The following is a 20,377-nucleotide window of genomic DNA, read 5'->3' as shown; positions in this document are numbered from 1 at the left end:
GGCTTTCCGCGGCCGAGGAGGAAAGAGCCGACGCGCGCGCGCGCGGGAAGGGCGGTGCGAGCAGGGGGCGGGCCGGGGCCGCAATCACGTGACACGGCACGCGTCCGCCCGGTGGGGCCGTTGCACTTTTAATGACCGTCCCGTACAGCGCGCGCAGCTGCTCAGAGGTCCGCGCGGGCGCCCGCGGCCCGGGGCGCGTGCTTGGGCATCAGTTCGTGGATGCGGCGGATGAAGTCGCCCTTCTCGGCGCAGCCCTTGCACGCCTCGCCCCAGTCGTCCAGGATGCGCCGCAGCTCCTTGACGCGCAGCTTGCGCAGGTCGGCGGTGCCCAGGTCGATCTGCCGGTCTGCGGGGAGAGCAGAGCCGCGCTCAGCGGGGCGAGGCCACCGCCCCCGGGCCGGGCCCGGCGGCGGCCGCTGCGGGGAGCGGCGCGGAGCGTGGGGAGGGGGGGCCCCGGCCCCGCACAGCGCACGAGGCGGTAGCGCCGGGAGCCGCTCCGGGAGCCGCTCCGTTTGGCTGGAGCCGGGACGCAGCAGTTCGGCAACAGCCCTGAGAGCCCCTTTCTGACGCCAGCAGCGATACTTTAATTTTCTCTTCCGCTGGATCAATGAGAGGCGGCAGGGTGGTTTCAGGGGCACAGACAAGCGACAACAGAAAGCTTTTTGGGAAGCAACAGGAGGTCAGGACGAGAAGCGTGGGGTGGGGAGACCCGCAATCCAAGGGGCGTCTCCGGGGAAGGCAAGGGCAGAGAGAGAGGAAAGCAGTCAGGAGGAGGCATTTCCAAGACCGTTCTTCATATTAGTCTTTTTGGGAAGTGTACATCACCCAGGAGCGCGAGCGTTCCAGGAAGGCGGTAAGAACCAAGAGTGCTGAGTGCCCTGTGCAGGGCACCAGAGGCGAGAGCCCAGGGAGCAGCCAGGGCTGCGCAGCTCAGCTAAGGGCGCGCAGCCCAGCCATAGTGACAGACCTGGCTGCTCCCCCGGACAAGCCTTACTGCACACTCTCCTAAATACGGTATTCCAAGCTGTGGCCTGAGCACCGTAGCGCTGATATGCCTGGGAGTTACTTACTTCAAGGCAGATAGTGGCTGCGCAGAAGCTAGAAAGGGTTAGTAGGCAACGGTCTTACCTGAGCATCTCCACAAAACTCTCTAGGACAATTGTTCATGGAGAGCAACCCAGGCTGTGCAGCCTCACTAGGCTTGTGAGCTTCCTACAGAGCTTAGGGCTGAGCAGTTTTAGCACGCTGTTTTACCCCAGACAGTCCGTACCCCAGAAAAGCACAGGCATTTCCTCTTATGCTGGCAACTCACCGTATTTTAGTTCACAGATCTGACTGTCTTTCTTCTTTAGTTTCTCACAGATCTTTTCCACGGGGATGTGATGACTCATGGGCTTTGATACCTCGTTAATGATTTTGGTGGCCGCGTCGCTTGTGGCCCCAACGTAATAGCACTAGAGGGAAGAAAAGAATGAGGGGGGTGTGTGTGCATGGAAAAATGCCTTTAAAAGGGAGTTTCCTATCAGTCTTCTCACTCAGGTTTTGCAGCTACTGTAACAGAACCTTTCCAAGTGACTGCTACAGGCAGGCAGAAGGAACCCTAACTCTGAGCCCAGGCTACTGAGCAGACATTTCCCATCACACCACTTCTAAAGCTGTTGAGGCTGGTCGTCTGGTTTCTCAACTTTCTGAAAAATTGGATTAAGAATAAAGTCTTCTTTCTGAAGCATTCCCCCTCTGCTTTCTGATGGTGTCTCTCCAGTTCTCTTCTTAGGAGAGTTCAAGGCCTTTCCCTTGGGGCTCTTCATTTGCAGACTGACTTCTGTTTCTAGTTAGGGCAATCTGGTTTTCCTTTTTATTTAGTTTTCAGCTAAACAACTGAAGAGCATAAATATTTTAACAGCTTATACAGCACCCCAAATACAGTTTAAGGGACAAGGAAGTCCTACAGCAAATAAAAGCTGTGAATCCCCAGCGCTTCAGTAACAGGGAGAAACAAGGTCAGCCAGTAAGATAGCTGTTGACAAATTGGTGGCTTTTTTTTTTTTTAAGGCTAAGAGATCCAACTCCTTAAGTCCTCTATTATAAAAAATACAGGACCAATTGCGGCCACAGAGCTAGGAAGAACAGCCCCTGGGAAGCCGTATCATACAAACTCAAACCACTAGTTTCCCCTCCTTTGCCAAGTATTCTACAACTTACTGCTTCAGGAGGCAAGTATCATTGACTCTTACGACTTACCAGGCGGTTCTCTTTGCCTTTTGCTTCTTTGCAGGATTTCAAGAGCTCCTTTTCAATACTGGCAGGTGTGAATTCAACATCGTTGTCCTTTAGACTCCGGTAGAACCTTCCCAGGAACGTGATGCACACTGGAAGGGAAGATGGACAGGGTAATCTGCCAAGTGCAGTAATCTTGTGGCAGCTCTTAGAGGGCACTTGTAGGGAAACATAGTAAGGAATTTGGAGAATAGAACTTCTAGAAGCTGCATTAGTAGTCAGTGACTTCACACATATTTCAGTAAGTCTTTCAGATCATGCGTGAATCAACAATATGCCCTGGTATTTTTAGCGTGTTTTTGAGAAATCTGAGAAACCAGATCCATGGAAGTGTGCAGCGGCTTCTATATACTGTCCTGAGTGAGCAGCAGGATTCAGCTGAGGGATACAAGACCAAACAGTGCCTGTGCAAAAATGTAAACTTATTTTTGTCTTATTCTTTCCACTTGGAGAAGCAATTTATCAGACCATAGGCTTCAAAACCAAAGTTCTGATTGAAAAACAACTCTCTTGACATAATCCTGTTAGACTCCACATGTGCTGGTTTTAGTAATACAGTATCACTGATTATCAAGTCAGTTCAGTTCATAGGCAAGTTATTTCCAAGAGAAAGGAATAGTGTGGTCACACGCTATGTCCACTTGGTGTGTTTCTCCTCTCTTCATTCCCACAGGCTTCTGAATCAGTTTCAGATTGAAATAAGGAAGAGTCTTAAAGATAATGAAACTCCCACAAGTGCACCAGCAGCTGAGAGGAGAGATCCAAGTTCCCACCCACGGGAAGGGCACACAGGGTCTCAGTCGTTACCCTTTCCCCTGGGGCAGCAGTCACTCTGCATACGCTGTAGCCCAAGCGCAGCACACCGTGGGTGGCACAGCACGCCTGCGTAGCTGGGGCGGCAGGCGGACCCCTAGAGTAGGCAGGAGCTATGGGGCAGGGCACTGAGGGAGACGGTGAGAGTTTTCGAGTGTCAGGTTTGGCCTCACGCCGCTGCTCATGCAGCTCGCCTGGGAGTATCAGCATCGCCTGGACCAAAAGCGCTGCGGTCCCACCAACTCCTGCAGCAGGACCTGTGGATTCTCGCAGCTTCCAGGTGGGAGACAAGCCAGGCGCTGGGCTGCCCCTAGCTCAGGGGTCCTCAAACTTTTTAAACACGAGGCTGGCGCGTGGATGAAGTGGCAGGAGGTCATCTGTGGCTGCTTGGTTTCCCCCCCCAACCCCCGCCGGGGTTCTGTAAATACCGGGGGCCGGATTGAGGACCCTGGGGGGCTGTATCTGGCCCACGGGCTGTAGTTTGAGGACCTCTGCCCTAGAGGAATGTTACGAGTTACGTCTTTCATGTGATTTGTTTACCCCAGCAGGAAGAGACTGGCAAGTATCGTTGTCATTAGCAACTTGTATTCAACTCTGAGCACAAGCCATGGCACAGGGAAACCGGGCAGATACAGGAAATCGAGTGTGATCATCACGAAACCAAGCAGAAACTTACTCTCATTATGTTAAAAGTAGAATTATAAGCTGGGCCGTTTAGGAAAACATTTTCTTGTACGTGTACAACACTGTCATTTACCTCACATCAGTTTGTCCCCAGTCACAGGCACGCACTGATGTCCACTGTGCGCTGTTTGGAAGTGAGAACCTTTGGAAAGAGTGAAGATGCTGCAGGCAGTGGTACCGATGACTACAGTACAGCAGAAACAAGTTTCCAACCTAGTGCTGGGACAGCAGCCAAAAGTTTTGATTTACTATGTCCCCTCCCCCTCCTTCTTACTGTTTCTCTCCCTACAAAAAGGAGGAAGGGGTGAGGATTAGTACCACAAACTCCTGACCACTCACTAGAGCCCCACCTCACGCTTTCCTTGCTTTGCCGGGGGAATGCGCTCCGCTACCGCGGCCCGGCCGTGCAGCTCCGCAGCCCCCAGCCTGGGGGCTTCGGCCTTGGGGCGGTACGCCAAGCACCGGGCCTGACTCGGAGCGGCTGCGGAGGGGGCACCCACCGCTCCGGCGGCCAGCGCCCAGGTAACGGCAATAAACACCGCGGGGAGCGGGGGTCGCCCGGTGAGCAGCCACCCCCTCCCGCTCCGGGCGCCCGGGGGGCACAGCCGGACCCCGCGGCCCGAGGGGAGCCGGTCCCATCCCCCCGGGGGGCGCCTGCCTTCCCCGCGGGAGCTCCGCGCTCCCAGGAACCCGCCGGCGGATACCGGCAACTTGTGGCGGCGGCAGCGCCGGGAGGGAGGAGCCGCCCCGCGGGCCGGGCCCGGTTCGGGGCAGAGGGGCAGCGCCGCGCCCCGCCCCGCGCCCGCCCCCGGCCCCGAGCGGCTCGCCCGGCCCGGGGCGCACTCGGGGGACTTCTACGCCGACAGGAGCCGCTCCCGCCCCGGCCCGGCCTCGGCGGCTCAGGGCTGTCACCGCGCCCCGCCGGCGGCGCGCAGCCCAGCCCCCAGGCCCGCCGCGGCGCTGTCCCGCGTCCCGGCCCCTGGTCCGGCGGGCGGGCCGGGCGGCGAGGAGCAGCCTCGCCTCACCGGGCCCGGGGACCGCCAGCCGGGCCGGGCCCGCCCCCCCTCCGGCCCGGCCCCACTCACCCTCGCACTCCCCGTCGCGCAGGGCCCGGCCGCCGGCCGGCAGCAGGAGCAGGGCCAGCACCGCCCAGAGCCCGTGGGCCGCCCGCATCCCGCCTCGCTCGGCAGCCCGCGTGCACTGCGCCCGCCGCACCGGCACCGGCACCGCCGCCCCCGCGCCGGCTCCCCCCGCCGCCGCCACCACCCCATTGGGCCGCTCCCGGCCCGGCGTCCACGCTCCCCCCTGCCATTGGCCACGCTGCGGCCTCCACGGGAGAGTTGGCGGCTGCTGATTGGGGGAGGCGGCGGAACGCCGGCGCGCGGCGAGTTTCCCCGCCTCCCTTTCGCCGCCATTTTTGTTAAGGGAAAGACGGCCTCGTGCGCTTCCCGGCGGCTGCCCGCGGGCGCCATCTTCTAAAGGGGCAGATTCTCACACCTGCAGCCGGGCCGCGCTGAGGGCCGCGGCGGGGGTGGCTCGGCCTTGGCTCGCCGTCAGCACCTGCCTCGGGGCCGGGCCGAGCGGCACACGCGGGCTGCGGCCGTGCAGGGTGGGCGGCGCGGGGCTGGCCCTTCGGCTGCTGGCCGTGTGCGGCCGTTCGGGGCGGGCGAGGCTGGCTGAGGCGAGGCCCTCGAGCAGCGCGGGGGCTGGTGCCGACGGAGGCTTCAGGTCGCAGAGGTTCTGGTTTTCGGGGCTGCTGTGGCCTGAGGGTGTGTGGGTGAGGCGGGGGGAGGGAGCTTGGCGGGGCAGAGAGGAGCCCCCAGGGCGGGTGGCCCTTGGGAGGGAGCCCCCCTCCCATCCTCCTGTGAGGTGTTGGAGCGGCTGCGGTAGGGACAGGCCTCCCCTCAGCCGCGGTGCCAGCGCTAATGGAGCCACTCGGCGTGGTCTTTGGTTAAGCCTGTAGCCCTGCGAGTTACAAGGCCTGAATCCTTTGCAGTGGGACAGCTGAAAGTTGAGTGGTTAAAGTAGCAGCCTGCGTATGGCTTGTTTCTGGCTTCTTGGGGGATGGTGATGCTTTTTCAGACTCGGGAAAAGATTTTTTTAAACTTTTAATTTAAATTCCTACTTATTATCCCAGTCATTGGGCTAATCACCTTTTGTTCCCAAAGGCCTCACAGGATGTGCTGAGAACTATCCCCAACCCTCTGAGTTTACCACTTCGATCCCTTTGGAGTTGTAGGCCACCTGGGAGGGCAGTACACACCTGCTGATAGTTTCTTGTCTTATGGGGCTATGTGTTAACTGTACATGTCCTAGGCTATCATTCTAGTAAAAGAAGGTAGAGGCAAAGTCACGTAGCCCTGTGCAACAGCAAGGCAGTGCACATCTTAGCTTGGTGGCTTCTCTTGGTACAGGAAGACTAATGAGGCAGCCTGGTTGTGCCTGCCCGAAGCAAAGCTGTGGTAGGAGCTGTGAGGAATTTTTTCAGTGTCAAGAGTCTGAATTTTATAGCAGGTCATCAGCTGCAAGTTGTAAGCCTGACAGAGGTGAGAGAGGCAGGATGGGGAGGAGGAGCAACCTGGTTCAGCAAAGGTCACGTAGTAGGTGAGTAGTAATTAAGACACTGTATCTTGCCGTGTGTATACATCATGTGTGTTTATCAGATAGAAGAGGTAGCTTTTCACCTTTCTAGATCTTGTTCTCTCTCAAAATGTGTTTATTAAGATTGGTAATGATATTGTCTTTGTTGTTGTTTTTTTTTCTTTTTTAATCAGTCCATCATGATTCCCAGAATTACTCAATGTCAGTGTACTTTAGGAAGATTATTGGCTTTTCTGATTGCTTGCTAAAGTCACTTAGTTGTGCGGACAAGTAGTTACTTAAATTGCCCTCGGTTCTTACCAGGGTACTGGCCAGAAGAACCACAAGATGAAGCGGCATGTTAATTAGTTGGAAGTAGGGCTTACATTCAGAATTAGGAGAATTTAGGAACTTCACAGTAAGGAAGAAATTTAACGATCAAAGGAGTGCAATTATGAAACATCTTCAAATAAAGTAGGAATTTAATATATTGCTATAGAACTGACTGTGTGAAGGGATAGGAGTGATTTTATTTGGTTTTGGCTTGGGAAATGAGCCTCTCTGTGTTTTAATATGACATCCTCAGATGGGTCTGGGGAAGAACAAAGATTCCTTTTGACAGCACCCCGCGCCCCACCCCCTTCTTTTTATTTGTAGATTATTTTCCAATGTTCTGAGCTAGGAAGGATTGCCTTCATTTTAATTGCTGCTTCTTTTTTGATCCCTGGCAAGGTTTCTAGGGTTCTGCTCATTCCACCACCCTCCAGCCACTGTCTCTCTGAGTGCTAGTGATTTCTCATGTCTGAAACACAGGTGATGGAGAGCTTGTGCTGGTCCTCAGCAGTGTTGGGACATTCTGACTGTTACCAGTCTTAAGTTAAATGGGTGTTGAAAAGGCAAGAAACTTTTTTTTCCCTTTTCTTTTTTTAAATGTAGTCCTTAATTTCCACATGTGTAAGCAGTAAGCGGTTAATATTCAGGATGTTGGCTGAGCCTCAGAGATCCTCCTGCAGTGTCATGTGCTCAGGATGCTTTGAGTTGCGGCAACATTCATGGTTCCTAGTGTCTATCTTTTAAAAATGCTTGGGCTGAGGATTTAGTTCTGTATCTGAAAGTTATTTGGTTTTATTGTTTAAATGCCCCATAGTTGTTAAGGAGGCTTTAGCTACTGTTTTACTGTCCCATTTTAATGTTTGAGTTAGAACTATAGCTGGAGGAGGATATTAATCAACTAATTCTCTCTTTGGAATAAAGAGGAATATGACAAGAACAAGGAAGGAGAAGAGGTCTTCCTGTATGTGAGAACTTGAGATTGACAAAATGTGGGTGGAGTTTTACATTGTTGTTAGGAAGGTGCAAAGGGTGTATGTGCCAGCGATGGGGGCTTCTGGTCCTGTCCTAAATTGTGCAGTTAGACTGATCAAACAGAAAGCTATTAGCTCTCTGTTGGGGAGGTTGCTAGTGCTGTGTCCATTACAGTTGCTATACCCTACAGGATGCTGTGGGGGACAGAGGTGCTTGTGTTTCCCATGCTCGTTGGAAGCCTTTGGCTATGGGTTTGGTCCTAGTATTAGCTAAGCCAAATAGTACCAAAGAAGTGAGCTGCTGGGAAACAGGAGAGTTACTGTGCCAGTGAAAAATCACAGGTTTAGAGCTGGAGCGTGTAACCGAGTGAGTAGTAAACTTCTAGTGATATCTGGTCAGCTTTTTGCAAGCTTTAGGAACTAGGCACTCTGTGATATCATCACAATATGATTATGGATGGGTAGTCTGCTAGCAATTTAGTGTTGCACTGCATAGACGATAGGGTGTGACTTTATTTTTCAGGCCATAGGTGGTTTTAGAGCGAAGGCTAGGCATTATTCCATTGTATCTGGGCATGTGTGAGTGAGAGAAAGGTGGGTTATTTAAAGGATACCTAGATAGATCATCCCTTTTCAGTTTTCCTTGTGGAAAAGGGTGATAGTTAGAGAAAGGGAGCTGTTACAGAGAAGCAGAAATCAATTTCAGCATTAAATCGTTTGCTTGTTTTCCCCATTCATAACCACCAAAGTTGGTGTTGAGGTGGTTTCTAACCAGGCAATTGCTATAGCTGAAAATGCTCTACATGAAGAAAAAGATTAAGAGGAGCCAGGTAGCTGTAACTCTTTGGGCTTGGCTGGGGCTCCTGCAGCGTGTGGTTTTGGTAGGCTGGTAGTACAACAGGAAGGTGTGAGCAGGGTAGGGCTAATAGGGGAGCTGGAGTATGCTTAGCTCTTAAGTCATGTGGTAGGAAGAGGTCATAGACTGGTTTGGGTTGGAAGAGACCTCAAAGATCACCTAGTTCCACTCCCCTGCTGTGGGCAGGGACCCCTCCTCCCAGCCCTGTCCAACCTGGCCCTGAGCCCTGCCAGGGTCGGGGCACCCACAGCTCCTCTGGGCAATCTTCCTCGTGTGTAGTCTAATTTTACTCAGCCTAAACCCATTACCCCCTGATCCTGTTACAACACTCCCTGATAAGAGTCCCTCCCCACCTTTCCTGCAGGCCTCCTTTAAGTACTGGAAGACTCCTACAAGGTCTCCCTGGAGCTGCCTTTTCTCTGGGCTGATCAGTCACTACAGGCTAACAGGGCAATGGCAGCATGCGAGGGGTGAGCAGCAGAGTTAATTGGGCTTGGTAAATCTGTGGTGATTGGAGTTGTTGGTGTTGCCAGGAGGTTTAAGGTTAAGAGGGCTGAATATTTATCAGCTAGGTTATAGTCCTTTCCAGAGGTTTAATTTCACCTCTTATCAGCTATATAATGAAATTCATACTGAGTTGCACAATTCATACGTTGAAACTGTGCTAAAGTTTTCTTATTTAGATAAGGTGAGCTATTTGAATGTGGTATTTAGATTTCAATCTGACTTGCGTTGCCTTAGCCGAAATAAAGTATTTTGCAGAGACTTGCACTGAAAAAAATGTTCTGTTCGAAATCTGGTTTCTTTTAAAACTTTTTTAACCCTTGTTTAAAGCCAAAGGCTTCACACTTTTTTTGTTGTGCCAAATACAGTTTTTATTTCCTATGTTTGGTTATTAAATGTCTTTTAGGTGAATAAAACAAATATTTACTTAACTAAGATTTGGTAAGTGGGTCTAGGAACAGTCTCAAAGGGTTTAACTTATACAGATGTTTTTCAGGTGTCAGGTGAACACTTTAGCTAAGCCACATTTTGATATTTTAGATGGACTTTGAAGTGCCTCATTACCGTCTGCGTCTTCTCAGTATTTGTACATGGTACAATGAAGAGGGTGGCTTGGCAGTCTATGTACACGTATGGCCAGCTTAAGTTAGACTGTTCCTATATTTTACTGCTGAACTTGTCTTTTGGGGCAAGTTTCTTACTTTTTTTTTTTTTTGTTAGTTTGTGAAGGCAGGATGGGACAAATGGGTTACTTTTTCTGTCTCCTGCACCTTGACCTTGTTTGTTAGTGCTAATGGAAGAAGATGCACATCTTTGAGATTACTCACGTGTGCAAGTCCCAGTAGCGCTTAATTCCAAAATCCTGCATTCCTACAGGTCTTAATGTTCTTTCACACCTGTTCTGTTAAAATGACTGGTATTTAAATACTGAACATTGAGAAATATCTTGCTATTGCGATAAAAAAGAAATGTCGCTCCTCAAGTAGCAATCTACATAGTGAGATATGTATTGGAGAACTGACTCAGTTGATCTCTGAGAGTACTGCCTCAAACCCATGTCTTGGGTTGTTGCACGTGTCATGTAAATCTACCTGACTAGACTAGCTGGTGGATATGCCTGATGCTTGCTTTAAGAAGCTGACACTAAATAGAGTAAGTGTATTGTCAGCTATGAGAATAATGTGGAAGCTGTTGCCTCGCCATACATAATAGCCACAAGGTCCTTTTGGTTGCCCCCCAAGTCTTGTGAATGTTTGGAGCAGCCTGAGGATAACCCTGTCTGGAGGACAGCAATGGACATACAACTGTACCATTTTAATATCAGGTATTAATCTTTAATTCCACATCACAGCAGTCGAGTGAATGGGTAAGGGAAAGAAACCCAAAACAAACAGCAGATATTTACACCTAAAATTCACACCACTTATTCGTTGGTTCTGGAAACATGCTATCACAATATATACAATGAAGTACCTTTAGGACACTTGTACAAATTAATTTTTTCCTTTTTAAATTTGATTTCCATTATAGATAAGATAGCTGTTTTCATTTTATTTTAAACATGAATACACAAAAGAGAAGTGGTTAGAGGTTTTTGCCTTTTTTAAATAAGCACAGAATGCCAGAGGTTAAAAACACATTTACAGGGCAGAATACCAGTCAGACATCACAATCTATACATTTTTTGCTCAATTTCCTGTACAAATACACAGCATTCAAATGGGGGTATTTACAAAGAAGCATGATCAGAGGAAATTTTAAATACCACATAATTTGTTTCCCAAAGGCTCTTGCTCTCTCCAGCCTCCCCAGTTTTGGCCAGTTCTCCCCCACAGAAGGGATATGCAATATCCCTTAGCTAAAACAGGGTAAGTAAGCTAAAAACCAAACAGAGGAAAAGACAGAAAAGAATCTTAGTCTTGCACACAGTAATAAAACCAAGCCAACCACTGGAAAAAAAATTGTAGGATTCAGAGAATTTGTTTTAATTGCTTTTTCTTCTGCTACTGTAGTTCCTTCTCAATTTTGTTTCAGATGGGACCAGCAGGTACATTGATGATGGAGAGATTTGTAGCAGAATTCCACCAGTTCTCTCAGGAATGCACATGCTATTTTGTGATGCAAAGAAAACCCGATGAAGGCAAGTACATATTAAGTTTAAGTATAGAATGACAAGGTCCTGTTCAAAACATCCTGTTGCTGTGGTTTATACAAGGAATCTTCAAATCCTGCTGGGCAAGTGCAACAGCTTCCACCTACTCCAGGACTGACCTCAATGTTGGAGTTGTACTACGCTATTAAGACATCTCGCCCTACAGAGAAGTATTATATTATCCAAGAAGTATTAGTTCCAACATTTGCAAAATCTTAACGATAGTCTCTCTATCTTCTGCACCCTTTAAGGCAAGCACTGAAAAGGGAGACAGAATTCTTGGTAGATGTCAGAACAGTAACAGAAATTTAACTCCAGAGTGGCTTAAATTTGGCAAGTTCATCAATTTGTCCTTCTCTGTGTGGACCTGCCATAAACTAGGTATCTGTATGCATCATCCGATTGATCTTCAAACCCTTACAAATCCATAGCAATGTCAGACTCCCAAAATGGATTCACTGGTATTGTACAATGTCTCTAATCGGAGCAGGATGATACGTTTTGAGAGACTGATTAGAGCTCAGGTTTTCCAGCTGACTGGGACTTAGTCCCACGTTAGTTGCATTCTTGGTTTTGCGGAGTTTTCTTGGCAAGACCTGCTGGGTTTTTTTTTTTTTTTTTTCAATAAGGAAGCTCAGTAAGTCACTACATTCACTACTTTTAATCTCCTGTCAAAAAAAAAAAAAAGGGGTTGGGGGGAGAGTGAATTGAATCGAATACATAGTTCTCTTAAAAACTTTACTTGAAGAGTCTCAGATTGGAGAATAGCATATATGAAAATATTTCACTCATTTCTAAGGAATTACCTTGACTTACCTGTACCAAAAAAAAATTCTGAGTGAGTTTTCATACATGTGTTCTGTACCAGAGATCCGGCTTGGTTCATTAACATTTGGGACTGTCCTAGCCTTGGAAAACTCTCCTTCCTGCTAGAGATGAAACATCCACTAGAGGCCAGGTTTTACTTTGTCTTATTTGTGAAGGATATAATGATTACAAGCAGCCTGTGTTAGTAACAAAATAGAGGAAGCAAGAGAGACTTTGTTCCAGCCAAACAGGCCATTTAAGAAACAAATCCATAACTTATTAGTTCTGCATGGGCTAGAGCTTGAGAATGAAAATAAACGAATCCTCTTAAAATCCCCTTCATACAACCACTAAGTCCAGACTTTGTACAGACAGACCATATTTAGGAGAGTTCAGAAGCAATGTACTCTGCCCCAGTCACTGTATTTAGAGGTAGTGCTAAAGGTGACCTGTAAAAGATTTGTAATATCCTTTTTTGCTTCTTTATGCCGTTTGTAGCATGAAAAACTGAGTTGTTAGGGCAAGAATTCAGTATGAAAGTTGAGTGCTATGTTTGACACTAATTGATGTGGTAGAGGCAAGTCTCTTATTTGAATGTGCTTCAGAATTTTCAGTGGTAAGAACGGGGGTGGTCTGTTACCGTCCCCTGCAGTGTGCTTTGCAAGTTGCAGATGGAAGGGGTCATAAGGAAGGCTAAAATGTGTGTGGGCATGGGAGCAGGAAGGAACACCGCTTGTTTATCTAAAAACATTAAATATTTGATACTCTCTTGATTGAAAGTTTCTTGAAAAATATGAAAATAGGAGTAAGATTTCTTAAGTGTTCTCAAAGAACAGATCTTGGCTCTATGAACCACGGAATTTTTTCCTAGTCTGTAAGTTATGGAACTAAGCAAATGTCAACTAAAAGGCATGGTTTGTGTTCACGGACTTGTACTGTCTTCACCTCTGTATAGTTCTGTTTTTTGGTTTTGGGGCTTTATTTTTTTGTTTTTAAACATTCTTCAGTCCTTTCTGGAGCCTGTTAATAAAAAAAAAAAATTGGGGGTGGGGGGAAAGGCTCTATTGCTGACTGAGGAGAAAAGAAAATAAATCAACCTTCTAGAAGAGGGAAGAAGCAGTTCTTAAAGCTGCTTAAATCCTCTCTAAAGAAGCAAAAGAGGAAACACATTTCTCCTTTACAGGTTGCCTTTAAGATTCCCGACTCTAGGGTGTACACTATAAACTGGACATTTCTTGAATCTTGGTGTTTTCTGTCTAATGTGAGAGATGGAGATTCTTTCTGCACACCAGCTGCAGTGAGTTTTGGGGAGGGACTGCGGACATTTATGTTTACACGGAATGAATCTCAGCTCCTGGGTGATGGAAGTTGGTGACAATTGTGATGTTCAGCCCTGAGGCAAGGATTGTTGTATATGATACATTTAAGCCACCTTTTCTTTACTGGCTGGATCATCAACCAGCTTGTGGCATGAGAAACTCAATTTGGTTGTGGTTTGGTTTTTTGTTTGGTATTTTTTTTTTTATTTTTTAAACTGGAATAGAAATGCTGGTGTCAACAGCCTGCCCAAAGTTGGGCATGGGAAAGGCCTACAGTTAGGTTGTAGCTCCAGTGGCTACTAACCTCCTCTCATTCTGTAGCACAGATGAATAGCGTATGATTCCAATGAGAAAGCAGGCTGGTTTAGCCAGTGAAAGCAAATTTAAGAAATCAAACAGTACATAAAAAACAAAGGAGGCAGAGTTTGTTGGAAATGGTATCTTGGAAATCAGTGCATCACCACTGGTTAATTGCCTCAGCACCTGTGAACCAATGCAGGGAGATCACTGCACAGATATGTACAATCTTGCTCTCAAGAGAGCCAATTTCTTCTTAGAATTTTCATCTTTCCACTGCCTGCAGCTCATGCACCTTCCAGCCTTGACAGTTCATAGAATCCCTGATTTCAGCAATGAGCTTTCACTTCTGTACAGCAAAGAAATATGTCCCTAGTGCAACTGCTTCTACTCATGTGCGTCTCAGAACTGGGAGGAAAGCAGTTTCAAAATCAGCTTGCTACGTTCCCCCCTTTTTTCCCCCTCCACTTAAAGTTGTTTCAGCTTCTGCAAGTCTCTATGGCTTGTGTGCCATATGATGTGGTTAAGAAACTGCAGAAGGAATAAACTGTCCACTGCACAGAAAGTTAAAAAACATAATGGGAAGGTGTAAAAAGAAATTAAAAAGGAAAGCAGCAACCTCCCATGCTGGCCCAATTGCTTCTGGGGCTCCAGACATAAACTTGCAGCAGTAGAAAATCGGTTTGCTGTTCTCCGAGTCCTTATCTCTCTCCTTTGTAGTCAGATCTGGAATGATGACGCAAGCTGCTTACCAGGAGTTGTCCCTACTGCTCACTGATGCCATGCTCCCATGCTACTCTGGCCTGCTCTTCCTTTCCGCCACTCGCTGGTTGGGACACTTTACGATGCAATGGGCGGTGTTTGTCATCATCTTCAATTATCATCCCCTCCTCGTTCTCCATGTTTGGCAGCCGGGAGTGGTAAGGTTTGGGGGGTAGAGCAGGAGGGTCCATGGTGTCCTGAGGAATGACTCCAGATGGAGCAGAGTGGCTTCGGCATGGCTGGGATTTGAGTGACTCTAGGACATCAGGCTCAGAGAGACTGTACCTGACAGGGAGGTAGGGTGTCTCTAGGTCTTCATCAGTGTTCCAGGCCTGGCTGGGGACAGAATCCATGGTGTCTGTGCGAGGAGGTGGTTCAGAAGAATGTCCAAAATTGCTCTCGCTCAAGGAAGAGACACCACTGCTGGCACTGCCGGATAAAGTGGAGTTACTTCCATCTAGACCAGACTGCGGACTGGTGGGAGATGCAGGGATAGGATGAAGAGGGGACTGTTTGGAGAAAAACAAAACCAGGTTAAAATCGACAAAGGAGGCAATGCTGCATCTTATGTGTTGTTCCACATTTCAGCTTTTGACAGTGATGTTAACAATGGTACGTTTCCATTTATGTTCAAAATGTCAATGATTATTGGCTTATATGTGCACTCCCCTGACTTGTATGGAATTACCTGCTATGGGCAGACAACCATGTGTTAACACCAGACTGTTAAACAGTAGTTGAGGTGATAATCAGTGTGCCTGAAATCACAGTGTATGATGAAAAGAAGGAAAGTGGAAGGGCCTACAACACACATACATTATTTCTATAGAATTCAGCTCTGGAATAGGTTGTGAGGTTTCAGTGAATTTTCTCATGTGTGAGTTACTGGCGTGTTAAAAATAGCGTTGCTATATTAAAAAGCTGCTTGGTGGGAGCAGAGGAGGGGGGATTCCTTCAGGAGCATATTATTTTCCTTCTACATCCCTCTCTGCTCTCCTGCCATTTCCTTTTTACCTTGCGCAGCGTTCGTGCAGGCAATGCCGGAGGAGCATCACTGAGCTGGTGATGGAAGGCATCGAAGTGCAGTGAGTAGTGTCCTGGAATGAGACAAGGATCAGAAATGCAGACTTGTGCTGCCTCACTGCAGGGAAAGAGCTGGGGGTTTACACTCTGTAATGCCAGGTAGCAGCTCCAAATGCTGGTAACTCCACTCTGACAGAGGGCTTCCTTTCTCATAAGATACTGTGGAGTGCATCTGTCACACACACAAAATGCTAACAAGAAGGTAAGTGCGGTGACAGATTTCCATCTGCCCCTGTTATCAAGGATCTCATGGCAAGGCAACAGGCTCATAAACAACAAACATTTGAAGTTTCATTTAATAGGTTTGTAACCTTACATTACCACTGAAGATGGTCATTGGCAAGAAGCCAGGCCAAGCTTCAACACTCACACATCTAATTGTAGTCCCAAAATACGCCCAAGTCCATATTACTATAAGGACCGCAAAAAAATCTAAGATTTTTGGGGGAAAAAAGAAAAAGAAAAAGAAAACTTTATCCAGTGCTAACCTAGCAGACCAGGAAAGACTTCAGGTTTTGTTGATGATTTTTTTTATAGAGGCGGGGAAAAGGCTAAGGTCAGCTTTCAGGGGGTCTAGATTTACCTCTGCATGACTGCAGGCGTTCTGCAGCAGGCCTACTGGGCATTTCCTTACCATGGGGCAGGCTTCGGGGAGGCACTGGTGGGGCCAAGATGCTCCCAGCATGGGCAGACAGGAATGGCAGGGCCTCTCTGGTTCCGCTGTCTAGGCTCCAGCTACTGGGCGCTGCTGGCACAGCTGAAGGATTGAAACAGATTTAACTTGGGTAACAAGAGGGAGTTTGTGGGGCCAGAACGACTGGCTTTCTGGTGTGCTCTTTAGCAGTAAAGAGACCGATTGCAGGGACTTGGTGAAGGGTAGGTTTGAAGGCATACAAAGACATTGTCTAGTCTACAGCGTGTTAGGTTTATCGGTTGCTTTGTTAAGGAAGCAAGAGTTAGGTGAGCGTAGTGTTAGTCTGCCCATCTCCCTTCCATGGCCCCCTCGGCTCATTTAGCAAAGTGTTTTTGTTGTTTGTTTCAGGTGGTGGTTTTTTTTTTTTGGTTTTTTTTTTTGTTTTTTGCAAACCAGTGAGTAAGTAGAAATGAAATCTCACTGATAGAATGGCAGCTGGATCTCAGTTGTAAGCTGTTCTGCTTTGTATTAAACGATGCAGAAGGGAACGTGTGGTGTTGCTGCACTAGAGCAGCTAAGTGAAGACTGAACGATGGACATGAGGGAGGTGACACCTCAATCTGTTAGAGAAGAGATATGACGTTAAAGCCCTGATTTACTAAGCTACAGAGTTGATCAAGAATTTTGATCAAAAAAATATTTAAAGATAGCAGTTTGGGTTCCTTGTATTACAAAGTCACCTGAAGAGATCAAGTCTTTGTGTATAAGGCAGTATAGAGAGAGGAAGGTTTTCCTCATATAACGCATATTGAGTATGATCTTAATGAATTATTTTTTTGGTAGAAATAAACCCTGCTTCTTTCTAACATGAAAGTTTTTCAGGATCTTGAGAATTCTGTCAGCCTTAAACATTATTAAAATGCACCTTCCCTCCTTCCAAACAAACTGGAAGACTATTTATTCTGAGAAGACAGACATGCAATAATTGTATGTTTATTTAAAAACAAATAAGCTATTTCTTCAGATTAGCAAAGAAAAGGGAGAAGGCAAACAAAGTAATTCAGTGAGCCTACCAAAGAAAACTGAGATAAAAATAGCTTTTTTCCATCTTCAGTTTGGAAAATGGAAGCCTGGAGAAATAAACATAGAGTTTGACATCTGAAGAGGATTTCTCCTTAATTAAAATGCCTGTAGCCATTTTTGATGTTTCTTCCCTAAAATGACTTTGAAAGGTTTGCTTGTTTTTTTTCTCTTTAGTTCATGAGTTAGCATGAACACAGGCTCCCCAAGACCTAAAATTCCCTAAAGTAAAAAAACATCACAAAGTGACAGCTTCATAAGACAGAACAAAGCCCATAAAAATATAGAAGTAAATGTTTTTAGAGAGACCTTCAGCTTGAGAAAGGCATACTGAGAAGACACTAAAAATCCTGACACGAACAGGTACAAACCAAGGGCTACATTTCAACACAAGTAATGTGGCTTCAGATGAATTTTCCGAGTGTTCCTGTACACATGCCAGAGTGCTCTAATTTGCACTACTCTTAGTGTCAGAAGGCTTAAACAGAGGGGCAAGATGCAAACAATGCCAGCTATGCTACTCTCTCCTGCAGTATACCAGCGTCAAGTGAAAAGGACAGAACAAAACGTGACTTGCTGGGCCTGTAAAATGACTGTTGTACTTGTTTGGTTCTGTTTTTTTCAGTTGTTGGTGGGGTTTTGTTTGGCTTTTTTTTGGTTGTAATTTTGTTTTTTTATTATTTGAGCACTGAGGTGCAGTAGAAGAATGTGAAGAAGAGAACATGCTACCCCAGTGCGTAATCCATTTATACTTTATTAATGTTCCCTCATTCATGGCCTTTTGAGTGTTTAGAAGCGCTGGAAATCATTCTAAGGTCAGATGGTTTTGGAGAGTGGCTGCTGCCTGTTAAAACCAGCATTTTATCCAAAACGCTTCAGGGAGGAATCTAACCAGGGAGGTCCTAGTGCTCTGTCCTAGCCCATCTCTCTTTTCATAACAGTGTTTAGTGGCTCAGTGGCCAAGTTTAATTAGTAAGGCAGGGAAGCTGCATTTGAACCATTCTGCTCTGGGCGACTGATGTCACCCTGCTGTCAATGAGAATTACTGGGCAGAGCTTCTGACACAGCAGGGAAGGGGGTGGGTAAATTCACAGGGCATAACTGTTAACAAAACCCAAGGCAGATGGCATCCCAGCTTAAAAAGAATGATGAGGGTTCAAGGGCTGCAAAAAATGCCTGTAACTGCATTTATGCTACCAACCTGGCTGAAAAGCTGGGATTCCCATCACACCATCCTGTAAGAACAATTACTGAACATCTTCTGTGTCTTTCCTGGCTTCTTTGGGCATCTGGAGGGGATTCTGTCTTTGATCCCATTCTCTTTGCTCTGTATGCTACGCTCTTGCATAATATTGCCCACAAATACAAATTAAAGTATTTTTCCTAGACAGGTAATAAATATTTCTCTGCCTTCCATTTCCAGATCTTTCTCCTGTCCAGTATAAAGATCTCACCACCTCTGTCATATGTTCAGTTCAACCTAACACAGATAAGATGGAGCTCTTAATCTCTTGCCCCCTAATCTTAACTCTCCGTTGTCATCATTCATTATTGTCATCAAGTAATCATTCTGCCATTTATTCAGAACTGTATGCTGGCCTTTGGTTTCAGTCTGGACCGCTCCATAAGGCTGTCACATTGTTAAAGCAGTGGACTCTGATTAAAAATTCTAAAATAAAATTCAGATTTTTTTCAAAAAGATAATTTGGTTCAGGCACAGTTACTGAAACAAAAATACTGATATAAAAGTCTAATGGAGCGCATTATATAGGTCAGACTAAAGAGTTGTGCTGGTCTTTCCTGGCCTTAAAAATCTTTTAAGATACCATTTTTCCCAGCCGTATGTGTGACTGTTGCTTGCTTAGGCAGCCTCCTTGTTTCAGATTTTGACTCATGAATTTTGTCCTCTTCTGCTTTTTCAGAATGCTGCCTTTCAGATAAATTTTTGAGCCCATCGCTTTGTCCATGGCACCCCCTTTCGCAAGCTCCTCCTTTTCTGTTACACCAAACAAACTGTGTCTTCTTTCATGTGTTTTTCTGCAAGGGCTCTGCCTATTTTTTTCAAAGCAATGAGTTAAAAAAGCATACATTCCTAATGATAAATGTAAATATTAAGCTACCTTAGAGAGGGATTACAAGAAATGTTAATATTTTGAACAATAAATGCATATTAAAAGAAGTATTTATCTCATTATTTAAAAATATAGTCCAAATCTTGCACTCTTCTTTCAGATAACTTCTCATTTGCTGCTTTGGAAGTTTTGCTTGATAAAGGCTGCAGGATTTGTTTCAATAACAGAATGCTAAACTTAGAAGGCTTTCTGAAATAAAGAGGTTTGTGCAACTCCACCCTTCTGTGAATGATGTGAAATGACTATAGGTTGGAAGAAAGCCCAGTTAATTAAATTGTTTACTTAAACTAAAATGTGAGAGAATGTACTCTGCCAGGAAACATATAGAAGCCCATTCGTTACTTGCTGTAGCATGACCAGCATAATAGTATTTTAGAAAGCATGCATGCTGACGAGGAAAAAAAAAGAGTACCTTTCTCAGCCACAGACAGGTTGGGATCACTGCAGGGTTTGCATGGTCCAATCATTTGCTGGATCAAGGCGCGCTGGAAGTTTGGTGGCTAAGGGAGAAGAAATTTAGCAAAGAAATGTAAAAAAAAAATAGTAAAAAAATTACAGGTTAGCTGGTACAGAACCCTGGGGCTTTCTGTTCGCTTTTTTAAAGCAAAGAAAGTTTCTAAACTGAAAAGTTCACGGGAACCTTAGGCTGTGTCTACATTAGCAAGTACAGCAGTGCAATACTAGTGGATCTCTGGAGTGGAACAGTGCCGAGGACCCGCAATTCATGCTGCTTGTGTTCTCTGGAGGACTTACTTCAAACTAGGTCTAGGGTGGCCTTGTGCCCATAATCAGCTTACGTGCATCACGTGCCTTTCTGGAGCTTGCCTTCTGCCGTGGTTTCATTTGAAAGAATTGAGTTTGCATGCTCGGAGACAGTTCTCTGTTGTGAATGGAAGTGCGGTAAGCAGGCATGATTAGGAGATTCCCTTCAAAAGTGCATGCCAGGGCCAGATTAAAATGCTTACACAGAGGCACACTCTGAATTTTTCAGTTTGTCCAGAGAAAGTAGGACCTACAGGCTCAGCATGTTTGGAGACCCTGTATCAGTATATTGTTTCAGCCTGTTGGGCTTTTTGATACCGCTGGGAATCAT

The 20,377-nt window shown here is 46.6% G+C and overlaps 2 protein-coding genes and 1 long non-coding RNA gene across 15 annotated transcripts in view; 1 reads left to right on the top strand and 2 right to left on the bottom strand.

Moving 5' to 3' along the window:
• Positions 1-107: 107 nt before the first annotated feature.
• MANF (mesencephalic astrocyte derived neurotrophic factor) lies at positions 108-5,033 on the bottom strand. Its single transcript, XM_055709466.1, has 4 exons — positions 4,860-5,033; positions 2,242-2,369; positions 1,313-1,454; positions 108-346 (listed from the first exon to the last, which is right to left on the bottom strand). The coding sequence occupies exons 1-4, from the start codon at positions 4,945-4,947 to the stop codon at positions 162-164; spliced, it is 543 nt and encodes a 180-aa protein (XP_055565441.1). The 5' UTR covers positions 4,948-5,033; the 3' UTR covers positions 108-161.
• Positions 3,923-11,192, top strand: LOC129736006 (uncharacterized). The gene is made up of 3 exons (XR_008732096.1): positions 3,923-4,296; positions 6,289-6,378; positions 11,053-11,192. It is a non-coding gene; the product is annotated as an uncharacterized LOC129736006 (long non-coding RNA).
• DOCK3 (dedicator of cytokinesis 3) overlaps positions 10,339-20,377 on the bottom strand; it is a 225,395-nt gene continuing 215,356 nt past the window's right edge. For 10 of the 13 annotated variants that reach the window (XM_055709450.1, XM_055709451.1, XM_055709458.1 and 7 more), the window contains 4 exons: positions 19,697-19,784; positions 16,073-16,195; positions 15,370-15,452; positions 10,339-14,864 (listed from right to left, as the gene is read on the bottom strand). In XM_055709450.1, coding sequence (XP_055565425.1) covers positions 14,358-14,864; positions 15,370-15,452; positions 16,073-16,195; positions 19,697-19,784 — 801 coding nt within the window. In that variant the 3' untranslated portion in view covers positions 10,339-14,357. The remainder of the gene's footprint in view (positions 14,865-15,369; positions 15,453-16,072; positions 16,196-19,696; positions 19,785-20,377) is intronic. The other 3 variants (XM_055709457.1, XM_055709461.1, XM_055709462.1) reach the window with 1 other exon arrangement.

This window comes from Falco cherrug, chromosome 4 (genome assembly GCF_023634085.1).
Source record: "Falco cherrug isolate bFalChe1 chromosome 4, bFalChe1.pri, whole genome shotgun sequence".
NCBI lineage: Eukaryota > Metazoa > Chordata > Aves > Falconiformes > Falconidae > Falco > Falco cherrug.
The sequence above is the reverse complement of the archived record's forward strand: the minus strand, read 5'-3'. Positions and strand labels throughout refer to the sequence as shown.